The following is a 12,214-nucleotide window of genomic DNA, read 5'->3' on the forward strand; positions in this document are numbered from 1 at the left end:
TAATCATCTAAATTAATTATAAATCCCATAGAATCGGCCACATATTAGTCGGATAAAAGATTTTTTTTACCTTGATTAGAAAGTTTTTATTCGACTTTTAAACCGCAGAGTCTGACATGGAAAACTCTGTATAACACGTTTTATTGCTTGACGTCATTTGCCCTTACGCCCGTAATAAGACCGAAAATTTGCCGACGCTAAAAGGCTGGAAAGATTTCGTTCCAAATTTAATCACGCATTCCTAAACAAAGAGCTATACGAGTTTCCAGTTTTCATTTAAAATAAGTTTGTTTTTCCGGTTCGTTACAAGTCAAATAAACTTACCAAAAGCCGTGTGGTTTCTAAATGGCCTCAAGCTAGTAGGAACTGCAATAGTAAATATTGGACTTTCGGACATCAGTGTCAATGGTTCTGAAACTTCTGCAGAATTGAGAATGTCTGGTCTAATCTCGATTTGGCAGTTAAATTACTTCAAAGGTGAGTAGATGCATTTGCTTTGGATTATCTTGCATTGAAAGATCTTTTGGACGCGTGTCCTTCGACGTGACCTGCAACATTTGCCTTTAGAGTTCGGTTTCAAGAGAAATTTGGCAATTCCAGACTCCCAACCTTAGGTGCCGATAAATCAAATTAGTCATAACTTTGCCAACAAAATGACTCCCCTCTGGAAACCTGAATTTCAACCGAGACATTATTTTTCAACCCTCTTCGTTAAATTCAGAGGTTTATTATTTAACTAGAGCTTCTGAACTTGAACTTTTCAGTCTGTTCTCTCCATTAAACATTCTTTAGCGTTAAATAAGATTCTCTGCACCCCAGAATTGAATCGCTTACCCACATACATGTTGATCGCATAGCCAAAAATCCTATTTTTAATGCATAAATTTAGTTATCCAAGTTTGCACAGGGCCCATTTTCGCTATGGTGAAACACGAATTGATCGAAATTACTGTCACATAAGCGCCATTTTCGATACAGCACTCACATAATAATTGCACGTTTTCAAAAGCTCAAAACATTAATTAATACTACAGGCCCGATTTATAATCAAACACAATAAAGTTTTCTCTTTTTTTGTAAAAAAATGTCCAATTACAATAATTTTCACTCTCGCTATTCGTTAAATTCTGTTCAAAAGGGGCACAAAGCACCTGAAGAAAGCCCTTAAGCGCAAACAAGACAATATGAATCATAACACAATCTGTCGCTGTCGAAAATGAATAAACCGGCAATTTTCAATAGGGAAAGCTCTAAGTTTAAAGCATCTTTCATCCTCAACAATGGACACTGTTCGGGCTGATTTATTGCAGGTTTAAATCAAGGTCAGAGTGAAAAGAATGTGTTCTTAAAGGAAGTCTTTGAGTATTTCACCATAACAAAAATCCATTATTTCTGGCTTTAATAAAATAATTTCACCCTGTGAGGAATTCCTTGCCTGCCATCGATACTTGGTAAATTCAATTGCAACAAATATAAAGCTGGAATGGACGAGGCTTTACACTAACGAATAAAACACACTTTACTACAACAGTACTCTCAACTTACAACGATATTAACAACCCTATTTGCTATCCTTTGATGTCGCTTTAAATTGATTATGTGCCTCGTTGAAGATCGAAAGCTGGAAAAGTACTCGGGGCAATGAAATAATGGCAACTTCATAAAAGAACAAACTTCTAATGGCCCTGAAAAAATTTTCGAAATTTTTTGTTATTAAAACTCCAGAACTTCTGAACTAGCGAGGATCCTTGCAGAAAAGAAAAACTGTTTTCCCGGAAACTTTGATGTAACGAGAATTTAATTTCGCTACGAAATGGGACTTGTTAGTGTGTAGATGTAGGTGAGGGACACAATTATGACTTCTACATTCTAATGTCTAGAAAAAGTTTTAAATAAATAAAATATGTGGTCAATCAGCTAGCAAAACAGCACAGACACAAATAGGTCAATACTCCACCCATCTCGCGATCAACAAAAAATTGAATTCTTTTTGAAGTCCCTCACACAGCTGCTGAGATGTGAGAATACAAAAATACCCCTAAAACACCTTAGGGAATGTGTAACACGAAGGCAATAGAGAAATACTTAAACAAATGCCATAAAACGATAACTGTAAGACTCGAAATCTTAAGAATCATCTGATGTATTTTAAAAACTCATCTCACATTCACCAAATTGTCAGAAAATACATCTTAATCAAAAATATCCAAGCGAACAGTCAAGAAATTCCAAAATAATGCTGAAAGGGAACTCGATAAATCGCAAACTAAAAAAGCAAGTGAGGGAATTCCTAGAGAATAGGTGTTTAGAGAATTGAGGATTTACTTAGGCATAAAAGCAATCCAGCAAGATATTAATCAACATCAAATTGCACCATCTGAGGATTAAAGGATCATTTGAGAAATTCTTATGAAACTCATTTCAAGCCCGCAGGAAATGCACCATAAAACAAATTAAAAACATTCCATGGGCCAATCGCGGAATTCGAAATAAATGACCAAGAGGTGTTTGATCAGTTATATTCGCCAAGTGGAACTTGAAGAGTCCTTTGAAGATAACTGAGAATATCAAAAATGATGCTTCACATGAGAACAATTTAGAGACCTAAATCGTTGATTCCTCGGTGCACTAGCAAAGTTCAAGGGTTGTAATGAGTTATGATTGAAGAAATCCCAAGGGGTTGTTTGGGGAATATGGAGAATAAAAAAAAATTAATGAATAACTGAGGATGACAATGATCAGCTTTCGACATTTAAGATAATGTAAAAAAATGGATTAGAATATAGAGGATGTTATTGAATAACTGTCGGATTTTTCACAGGGTGATTTTTCAAGTAGTTTTAAGATGGAAAATTCTTATAAACATGTGACCTAGCTCATTTAGTTTCGAAGACACTGGACATCAAAGTTGAAAAAATGAATCGCACATTCCTTGATACCTTCCGACCTATTCCGGCCAATTTTAAGAAATCTCGTATCAGAGGGTTTTTTCGGATGAAAAATTCAAATTTATCAACGATTTAGTCGTATCATCTAGAAAAGGCCACAAGCGGCCATTAAGAGAGTTTAAAACTTTGATACCCCGTGTCTTGAAAACCAAACCAACTAGGACTCATGTTTACAATCATATTAATTTGACTTGTCTATTATACTATGTAGCATCGGAATTCAATGTGTTATCAAATTCCAATGCTATGGTAGATATGTGGTGGTGATAATATCTACGAAAAGAATCACAGTTGAAGAAATAAAAACTATAAGTGTGCGCTTATTAATCAAAATAGAAGAACAAAGGAAGGAAGACCGAGGCTTGTCTCATCTCAATTCGTGTTTTGGGACTGCGCTGGTCCGCTTCTTACTCTTACCAACTGACCTAAGTACCACCCGCGTTCCTCACCCTTGCTTGGTCACATCTGAGCACCAGATACCCAGAGGATCGTTACTCTAAGTGTCTTATTCACAATATCTTTAAGGATGGGGGACGCGGTGTGGCAAGAAGAAAGGAACCGATACATCAATTCCAGAAAGGGCCAATGGTCCAGTAAGTTACGGTTTGGTTTTACGACCCTACATACTATATACTATCTAAGTGAAATATATGTAGGTTTTATTTCGTTAGTCTAGGGGGTAATTTAAAGCTGTATTTATGAGGGTGGACGCGGCTTTGGTCTTCTCTTTGAATCGAATCGAGTATCAACGGAAATTGGAGTTGGAAAAGAATAGGAATCCCCCGTCTTCTGGAAAATCTTAAATAGCAAACCCTCTGGCGGCGCACCATGGGCGTGCCAAAGGGACACATCATCTCCTTAACAATAACTTGACCCTAACTCTGTTTACAATCTACCACCGTTCCGATGGAGTCTCGACCTGATCAGAATACAGAACGCAATGCAATTAAAAAGTATGTACAGGGTGGTTGGTTTAACTACTGAATGCTACATAAAAGCTATTTAAATGAAAGCTAACAACTGGTTTTTAACGATTTTCTTCTGAATCAGTGTTCGAGTCGCAAAAATACAATGCTCAAAAATTGTTCACCACCTTAATAACGCTAATGGATGCAATTAAGGCAAGACGGGGTCTTGGCGGAGGAAATGTTATGGTGCGGAATCAATTTATTCCGTGCCATGACATTTGCACAACATTTAAAGCAATCTAGCTCAACAGAAGAACGTTACAACCTCATTAAAATGTCTCGGTTCGGAACGCTTGCGAGCTCAAACTTTTTCAATTTACCGGACTAAATTCTCCGCAAAAACTTTCCTCTGAACTGATAATGATAATTCTATAAAGTTTCACTCGTTTCAAGGCGCCTTCCCGATCTATGAGATATATTATTCCTGTTAATTAAAACTTAGACCGCGCTTAGAGCAGAGTTTAGGGTTGTATTTCAATCCCAATTCGTTTCGTGAACTTTTGCACTGTATTTTAACCCCTGCATTATTTTCATCATCTTCCTAACATCAAAATTCCCAACGGTGCATAGTATATTCCAATTTCCCATTCGCAATAAAATTTCAATTCTTCCTGAGACCATGAATGGATCCCTCTTGTGCTGAAGGCACTCATAAAATTTGAGGCATTCCGATGGGGACCATTTATATGCCATTTGCCTTCTCCTTGTCACAAGAGGATTCGTCTTCTGCAGCACAAAGATAAAATGTATTCCTATTCTATTCTGATCACACTCGATACAATGGGAAACGAAAGTGTCCTTTGAGCCTACAATTCTTATACTGGGTGTTTCGGAACTATGGGATCGAACTAGTAGGTGGAATTGGAACAATGGAAAACATTTGAGTATATGAACCCACGTCCGGCAATGTCTTCCCAAGGCGCTATAGCCTTATGAGGCTCGAGACAGGTAAAAATGTGCTTTATCAAGCTTTGGTACGTTCATCAGTAATTGTTCAAAGTGAATTTGGACTTCATACTCAGTGTTTGGATCGTCAGTTCGGACAGCACTGGATCGGCATCGGTGGTCCAGCTCGGTGGCCCGCTAGGTCGCCCGATCCTAACACCTTTAGATTTTTTTCTGTGGTGACGTGCGATTCATGAAATGCCGATGGAAACACAACAAGACCTGATTCAACGAATCATTGCGGCATTTCAAGTCCTTCAAAACGATTATCGAACTTTTAGCCACGTACGCGTTTTAAACAGGTGAAATGAAGTTCAATAAAGACATTTTAAACAATTGCTCCAGTGTCGTTTTGTACAAACCAATTAAAAAATAAACATAAAAAAACTCGATAAAAACTTTTTTACTCTTGTCTCAGAGCACCGTAACGCCGTAATGCCTTGGAGAGACGTTTGCGGATTCTTACACTCACATATCTTCTATTGTTGCACTGAACAAGCCCTAGAAGTTTTATTCCATAGTTCTGAAACGCCCCGTATTATGCAATAAGCACCATTGAGAAAGTCTTATGTAAGGCGAAGTTGCGAATGGATTAAGTTCTTAAGCTTTCGCCAACCCGGCTTCTAAATTCGAAGACATTTACATAAATCCCTGGTAGGTTCAGGTTAGAAATTTTCAGTTCTAAGCCATAGACTCTTGGAAATCTTCCCAAGTGGTGTTTTTGAGATAAAGTTCAGTATGCATTATCAAGTTTCAAGAAGATTTCCTTACGTAAGCCTTCTGGACTTATAGAGAGACGTAGTCATGCACTCTTGGCTAAACGTGGAGTTTTGATTTGTGGTTGCGTGAATGCTAACGCAGTTTAAGCTGTTTTGAGTTAATAACACGAAAGTAACTGTGCAATGGAGATACGGTTTTTAGGGCACTAAAATTTCATAAAAGTCCTGAGGTGTTTCGTAAGGCAAAATTTCAACTTCTTTTGAGAGTAAGTTTCTGAAATATATTCCAGATTGTTTAATAGTCGTATGAATATTTCCGCTATCTGATGGAAACGTAGGGAAGAAAGGAAAAGTACGTAAAAACACAGGTCAAAATAATTTAAGGGAATTTTGAAAATCTGCATTTCCAAATAAACTTTCTACCTTAGTGCACATTGGAGTGAATTGTCACCTGTTGGTAGTAACTAACCTGTGGATAATTAAATATGCAATGTAATTTACCATTTAATTGGTCAGGAAGTATTGGTGTGGAAGAACTGCACATACCTAAGAAATTCTAATTATTAATTATTCTCTTAAACATTTCAAAAATATTCCTCTTAATTCTTCTAGTGTGGCTCGATGTCAGGTCAAATTTCAATTAGCCTCGGTATTCTCTAGAGAAATTCATTCATTTTTTCCATGATAATCCAACATTACCTACAGCTTTTGCAAAAACCACGTGAAGTGTTCTTGAACCGCTTTTCGACAGTTTTTTTTTTCTGATATGAGTTCAGCTTTATTTCGTATGGATTTTGCCTTCAGGACAAAGAGATTCCAGACTCTCCGATGAAAGGATAAAATTTATTGTTGTTTTCGCATTCGATGGGTTCAATGGGTAACGAAAATAGGTTTTGGGCCTGAAACTCTTATATTATACAGTAGATATAATTGTGGTTATCTTAGACAGGAATGCTTTTAGAGAAGCGGGAAATGTTTGAATTATACGTTCAGAAGGTCAAAATAAGAAAAATAAGCCGACACGTTGCAGTCCGATTTCACAATTAGAGCATTTTAGAGAACCGAACTGCCACATATTTATTTGATATTCCGTCCTTCTGAAGACCCTTTCAAAACGTTTCACTTTCCTCCAGAAATACGCCGTACGAGAGAAAATTCCAGACCGATTAAATTCCGGTATGTTCCTGAATCCAGCTTCTAAATTTAGAGACATTTACGTATACCCCCGGCTTATTATCTTCTCCACACCCACTGGACCATGCAGCTATCCCTACAAGAACATCTCCTACAGTTAGGGGACCTCCTGAATCACCCCAACAATAATCTCCGCCTTGCCCACCAGCACACATCATCCTTTCACTAAAATTTACATCACTATAGTAAACCTCAGAGCACTCCGCATTGTCCTTGATGGGTACTTCTAGCTTATGCAATTCACCCTCGTTTGCCCCATCATACCCCCATCCAAGGACTGTCCCCAAAGTTCCAGCCTCATCTCTGTCCTCATTCAGTTTTACTGGGACAACATCAAAGTTCTGAGGTGCAGAGACAATAGTAACTACAGCAATATCATAATCTATGCATTGAGCATCGGAACAGAAAAGATCATGAGGGATTTTGGATTGTACTTGAATGATCTCAGAGGAGTTTTCTGACGTCACTGACGATCCTACTTGGATAGTCAAACTTTGACTATCAACGGTCTGCACGCAGTGAGCGGCAGTTAAAAGGGTGGTGTTTGATATGAAGGTTGCTCCGCAGGAGGGGTAGTCTTGTATCCTGAGCAGGGCCACGTAGGGATAATCGGATACGTTAGCGGAAGTTCCGTTTACTATTGTTAAGGGAACCGACAATGATGCAGCGTATGAAGCTAGAAATGAAAATTGTCATTGCTAAATTGAAAGATTAACATACGAAAACTCGGGGTGTGAGCCAAAAAGTGAGTCTGCAACGAAACAGCTTTGGAAAACAATAGAAGTTGTTTCTAAAGATTCTCGCAGAGCTGCATTTCTGATAGCGGTTCTGATACTCACCAGCAGATAAAATGCAGATTTTACATAAAAATAAATTTCTAATTTTAGATGCCATGTTTATTCACAAATTATTAGCCATTAAAATGTTCACTAACTAATGCATTAACTGGTACTTGATAATGAATAGAGCCCGGAATGATCCTATAACTTTTATATACAAGTGCATATTAGTGATCAATGTTCACATGCTTCAAAGCTCGGTAATCGGAAACGTGATAAAATTTCATCTTGCAGATAAGAATTTTGAGACAAGTTTAAGGTATTTATCACATAAAATACTCAAAAATGTTTATTCGAACTTAACTAAAATTGTAAACAATACAGTTCCACGCATAAACCGTATCTCGTCGAGATCTCCAACATCCCCATCAAAAGACAAAACTCCTAAGGTACCCAATCTCCAATGCCATTTATATCATAATATGCTTTGTTCCATATAATATACCCATTTCTCACGACTGGAGATGCTTGATGAATATCAGCGCAAAATTACATTAAATGTTTGAAGTGATCCGCATGAATAATTCGTTTTAATCAATTTACCCATCAGTTCGCCTAATCACTTGACAAATTCCTTGAAGAATAAATCGATTTGTTACTAAAGTAAATAATTTCGAAGGTACAGGTTCAGGAAAATGTAGCATTAAAGCATGCTGTGGAATAATCAAACAGGAATTTTGAATATTTCTAGGTTAAAAAGAAATGTTTTATGATAAATAGGAAAAGTAGTTTAGATTTTAAACATTTCGCAAAGTCATTCCAGGAGCGAAATGATGAAGAAATGAACATAAAAACTGATGACGAAATGATCCTATTCGGTTGACCAAGTTATTGATTCAGATATTCGTATTTTTTCAAACTAAAACGACTTCATTTTCCACAAAAACAGGCACATTTGGAATGCTTATTTACGTTTGCAAAATGACTGTTTCAACAATTCTCATTCGAAAATACCTCATATTTAAAATTTAAAAGAAAATTTTCAATACAGTTTTGATGGCTTTACCCTTGTATCAATAATTTTCAACATTCCAGAGTCCTAAAGTGATGAATTTATAAGAGTAACGAAAAGATAATATATACATGATCTTATAATTTATTTATTATCAAAATTTGTAGAAAATTTGTAACAATTTTACAACTGATGAAACGCTAATTTAGGTTTACGTGTAAAAGTTGAATCTGTCGTTGCAAGAGAGAAAATGTTTGTTTATCACCGCAGATCAATACCTACAACAGAGCATGGAATTTAGTGTGTGAAATTCCCTAGGATTCATTTTGAAACAGTTAATCACGATGTTTGGGCTAATTTTAACGCAAACTTGGGCCAGTTCGAAAGCTTATAAAATTATATGTGAAAATACTTAAAATTTATCAGATGTTTTGGACAATAGAAGAATAATTCTACCATGAATTTAGTGGAAAAATATAATGGCTCAAACTTTCATCCATCCATTCATCCATTCAACTGACAACAAACGAAGAAAAGTTTAGATCAGTTTTCACTTTGCTTCACATTTGAACGAGTAAATTTTAAAGCAGATTATAAACTATTGAGACTTTCATCTTTGATTCAAAACGCCTCTCTCTACCTCACACAAAACCGACTTAAAAAAGTTTTAAGTTATGGTTTTTTCCCAAAGATAAACGAACAATATAATGAAATAGGCACATTGAGGTCAGTTAGAACTTTTATTCTCGATTCTTCCGAGTTAGAAAAAAAAAGATGTAGCAATGGGCTTGGTATATAAAGTATTATAAAAACTATGTTACTGACATGGATGTGGTACAAAAAGCGGATGCGGAACAGTTACTGGGTCAGTAATTTAGGTTGCCTCAGAATTAGGTCAATTCCTTACACTGAAGACAAGAAACAGCTTTGCTCTATTTGCACTTGGAACATTAATTTATGTTTTTTTTTCAAAATTGGACAAGTAGATTTAATTAAAACAGACTAGAGGCAGTAGCAGGTTTTTAAATAGCCGATTCGTCCGTATTTCTGCAAATTTTTTAAATTACGAAGCGCATTTTCAGTCCGTGCCTCACCAGGGAGAGGCACTGGAACAGAAACGTCTGTTTTCCAAATTTGGAAATGGATTATGAAATCATCCAGGGACAGAGCCACAGTTCGAAACAGGTAACCCCCTCCAACGACAAAGAAAGCATTTAAATGCTATTTTGAGCCCTTCCCTCATTTCCCTTTTCTAACCTTGTATGATGTCAGTTTGTGTTCCCCTTTTCAGTGACTCCATCGCAATCAACTTAATGGAGGTCAACCTAACCCAAAAACCCAAACAAGCAAATCAATACTTCATTAACAAAATATCAGCCCAAGTCAGTCTTTGTTTGGTAAGAATTCCAGAGATAGTTTTGCTTGACTGCTTGCCAGGCCAAATAAATTCAACTAAAGTTACGGATATTGTAAAATTTTAATAAATAACAAACATCATGTTAGTAAATATACTTTTTTCGTATCACTCTTTTAATCCATAAGAAATAATATGTTAAAAAGAAATAGTTTACTATTATTTCACATTTTTTATTTAAATCTAGTCAAAACATTGATATCGGATGGCGTGCCATTTGGGTGGTTCTTGTTACTTCACTTGGTCGGACAAAGGTATTTGAGCATGTTTGTAATAGTTAGGAGAAAGTTAAGTTCAGCAGGACAAAACAGGGCTATGGGCATGCTGCAGGCTGAATCAAAGCAACGAGATGTCGCCCAGTTGTTCCACGTTTCTCAAAGTGTGACATCTAGACTGCTAACAAGATTTCGACAGATTGGAAACCTTGCAGAAAAACGGCGCACCGAAGAAAACCACGGCTGCGCAAGACCGACTTACTACAGTTTCTGCGCGAGCAGACTGCGCCCTGCCGACCTCAGGCATTCAGCGGGCAGTCCAAGTTTCCATTGAAACGAATCGTAGGAGACTTAAAGCAGTCAACATAGTCCCATCAAGCCCTTTAAGAAGAGTTACCCAAGAAAATAAACTTACAAGACTAAAGTGAGCAAGGGAGCGCATCAATTAGGGTTTCTATATTTTTCACGGCCGAGTCCAGATTTCGCCGTTACTCTGATAGTCGCCGTCTTCGTGTCTGGACAAACCCTAAAGTACGCAGAAACTCAAAACATATACTAGAAGTGCACCCTTTCGAGGGGTGCACAATAATAGTCTGAGGCGAAATTTGCTACGATGGGGAAAGTAAGTTCTACGTATGTGAAAAAAGCACGAGGGCATGAAGCTGTAAAGAGGACATCATCAACAACATTCCGTCAAAATTTCAAACTCCTGTAGGAGAAGATTTTCGATTATTGAATGATAATGCCCAAGCACATCGTGCAGTAATCGTTATAGATGCGACTGAAAGTTTATGTATCGAGCATTTACCCTTTCCGTCATCGTCGCCTGACCTTAACTCCATTGAACGTAAGTGGGACATCTTGAGAAGAAGCGTTGAAGAGCATCGACCACACCCCCAAACAATGTCACAACTTCCGGAATTTCTTTCGTAATATGAGAAAATTTATCAAAAGACAAACTGAACCATCTCATGGAAAATTAGCCGAAATGATGTGAAGCACTTACGTGCGTTAGGGGGGGAGGGCGTACGACATACCGAATTTTTGAGATGCAGTTTTTATGTGATTTTCGATTTTGCAAAAATTCTTTATAATTGTTTTGGGTTCCTCAAATAAAACAATAATTTTTTACTTATTTTTCGACAAAAATTACAAAACAAAATCATTCGTGTTGCTAGGTCCAAGCAATGTCCAAAGTGTTCTAATATCCCGAACTTTTGTGGAGCAGTTTATTCAGCCCGGGGGGGGGAGGTGAGTCAGGGAAAGATTTTCCGTAATTTCGACCATCCAAAATCTGTTTACCTCAGCCTTTTGAGATATCTCCTGAATTCTGAGAAGCTTCCGGTATCTAACTGATGGTTAAATACGGACGTTGTCATGGAAATTGCTCTGGATGGACAATTCCTGTTTTGCATCAGTTATTTAGGTTATAAATGATCGTATTATTCCGGAACAATTTAATCCGGATTTATTTAGCTTCTGCATAAACACATTGCTAATGGTAATGACATTCAAATAATCTGACCGATTTCCAGACAAACCCCTTTCCCATTAGGGCTTAAGTAAAGTATGCGACAATAAAGGAGTAATTCCAGAAGTGGCACTGGAAGGCAAACGGGGCATTTCGGGTTTCAGGTTTGCAAGCTTGAGGTTGAAATTACGGCAATAAATTACTGGAACTTAGATTAATAGCAATTTCGATAGCAATTTCAAGCTGGAAGCCGTGAAGTGACGAAGGTGGTCGATTTCTGTTCCTGAACTTTACTTCCCACTAAAAATCAGATGAGAGGGTAGTTTCGGGTTTGCGAAGATTCTGAAACCTCTCCGTTAGTCCACTGAGAGATTTTTCTCCATATGTAATAAACCTGGATCATCCCCCTCTTGACCCCAAAATCGGTCCGAATTATCGACACTTCTTGTAGCCAATCTCCCGAACGATTTTCAGCCATTCAAACCCGATTCTATATGGTTAATTATGGCACTATGGGTCTTTGTCTATGGATCGGGCATTCGATCAACA

The 12,214-nt window shown here is 37.3% G+C and overlaps 2 protein-coding genes across 4 annotated transcripts in view; one reads left to right on the plus strand and one right to left on the minus strand.

Moving 5' to 3' along the window:
* LOC136341052 (uncharacterized) overlaps window positions 1-12,214 on the plus strand; it is a 50,869-nt gene that overhangs the window by 34,126 nt on the left and 4,529 nt on the right. The window lies entirely within an intron of this gene.
* LOC136341064 (trypsin-7-like) lies at window positions 6,446-7,760 on the minus strand. The gene is made up of 2 exons (XM_066285652.1): window positions 7,614-7,760; window positions 6,446-7,450 (listed from the first exon to the last, which is right to left on the minus strand). The coding sequence occupies exons 1-2, from the start codon at window positions 7,666-7,668 to the stop codon at window positions 6,747-6,749; spliced, it is 759 nt and encodes a 252-aa protein (XP_066141749.1). The 5' UTR covers window positions 7,669-7,760; the 3' UTR covers window positions 6,446-6,746.

Source organism: Euwallacea fornicatus, chromosome 9 (assembly GCF_040115645.1).
Source record: "Euwallacea fornicatus isolate EFF26 chromosome 9, ASM4011564v1, whole genome shotgun sequence".
In the NCBI taxonomy this organism is placed as follows: Eukaryota; Metazoa; Arthropoda; class Insecta; order Coleoptera; family Curculionidae; genus Euwallacea; species Euwallacea fornicatus.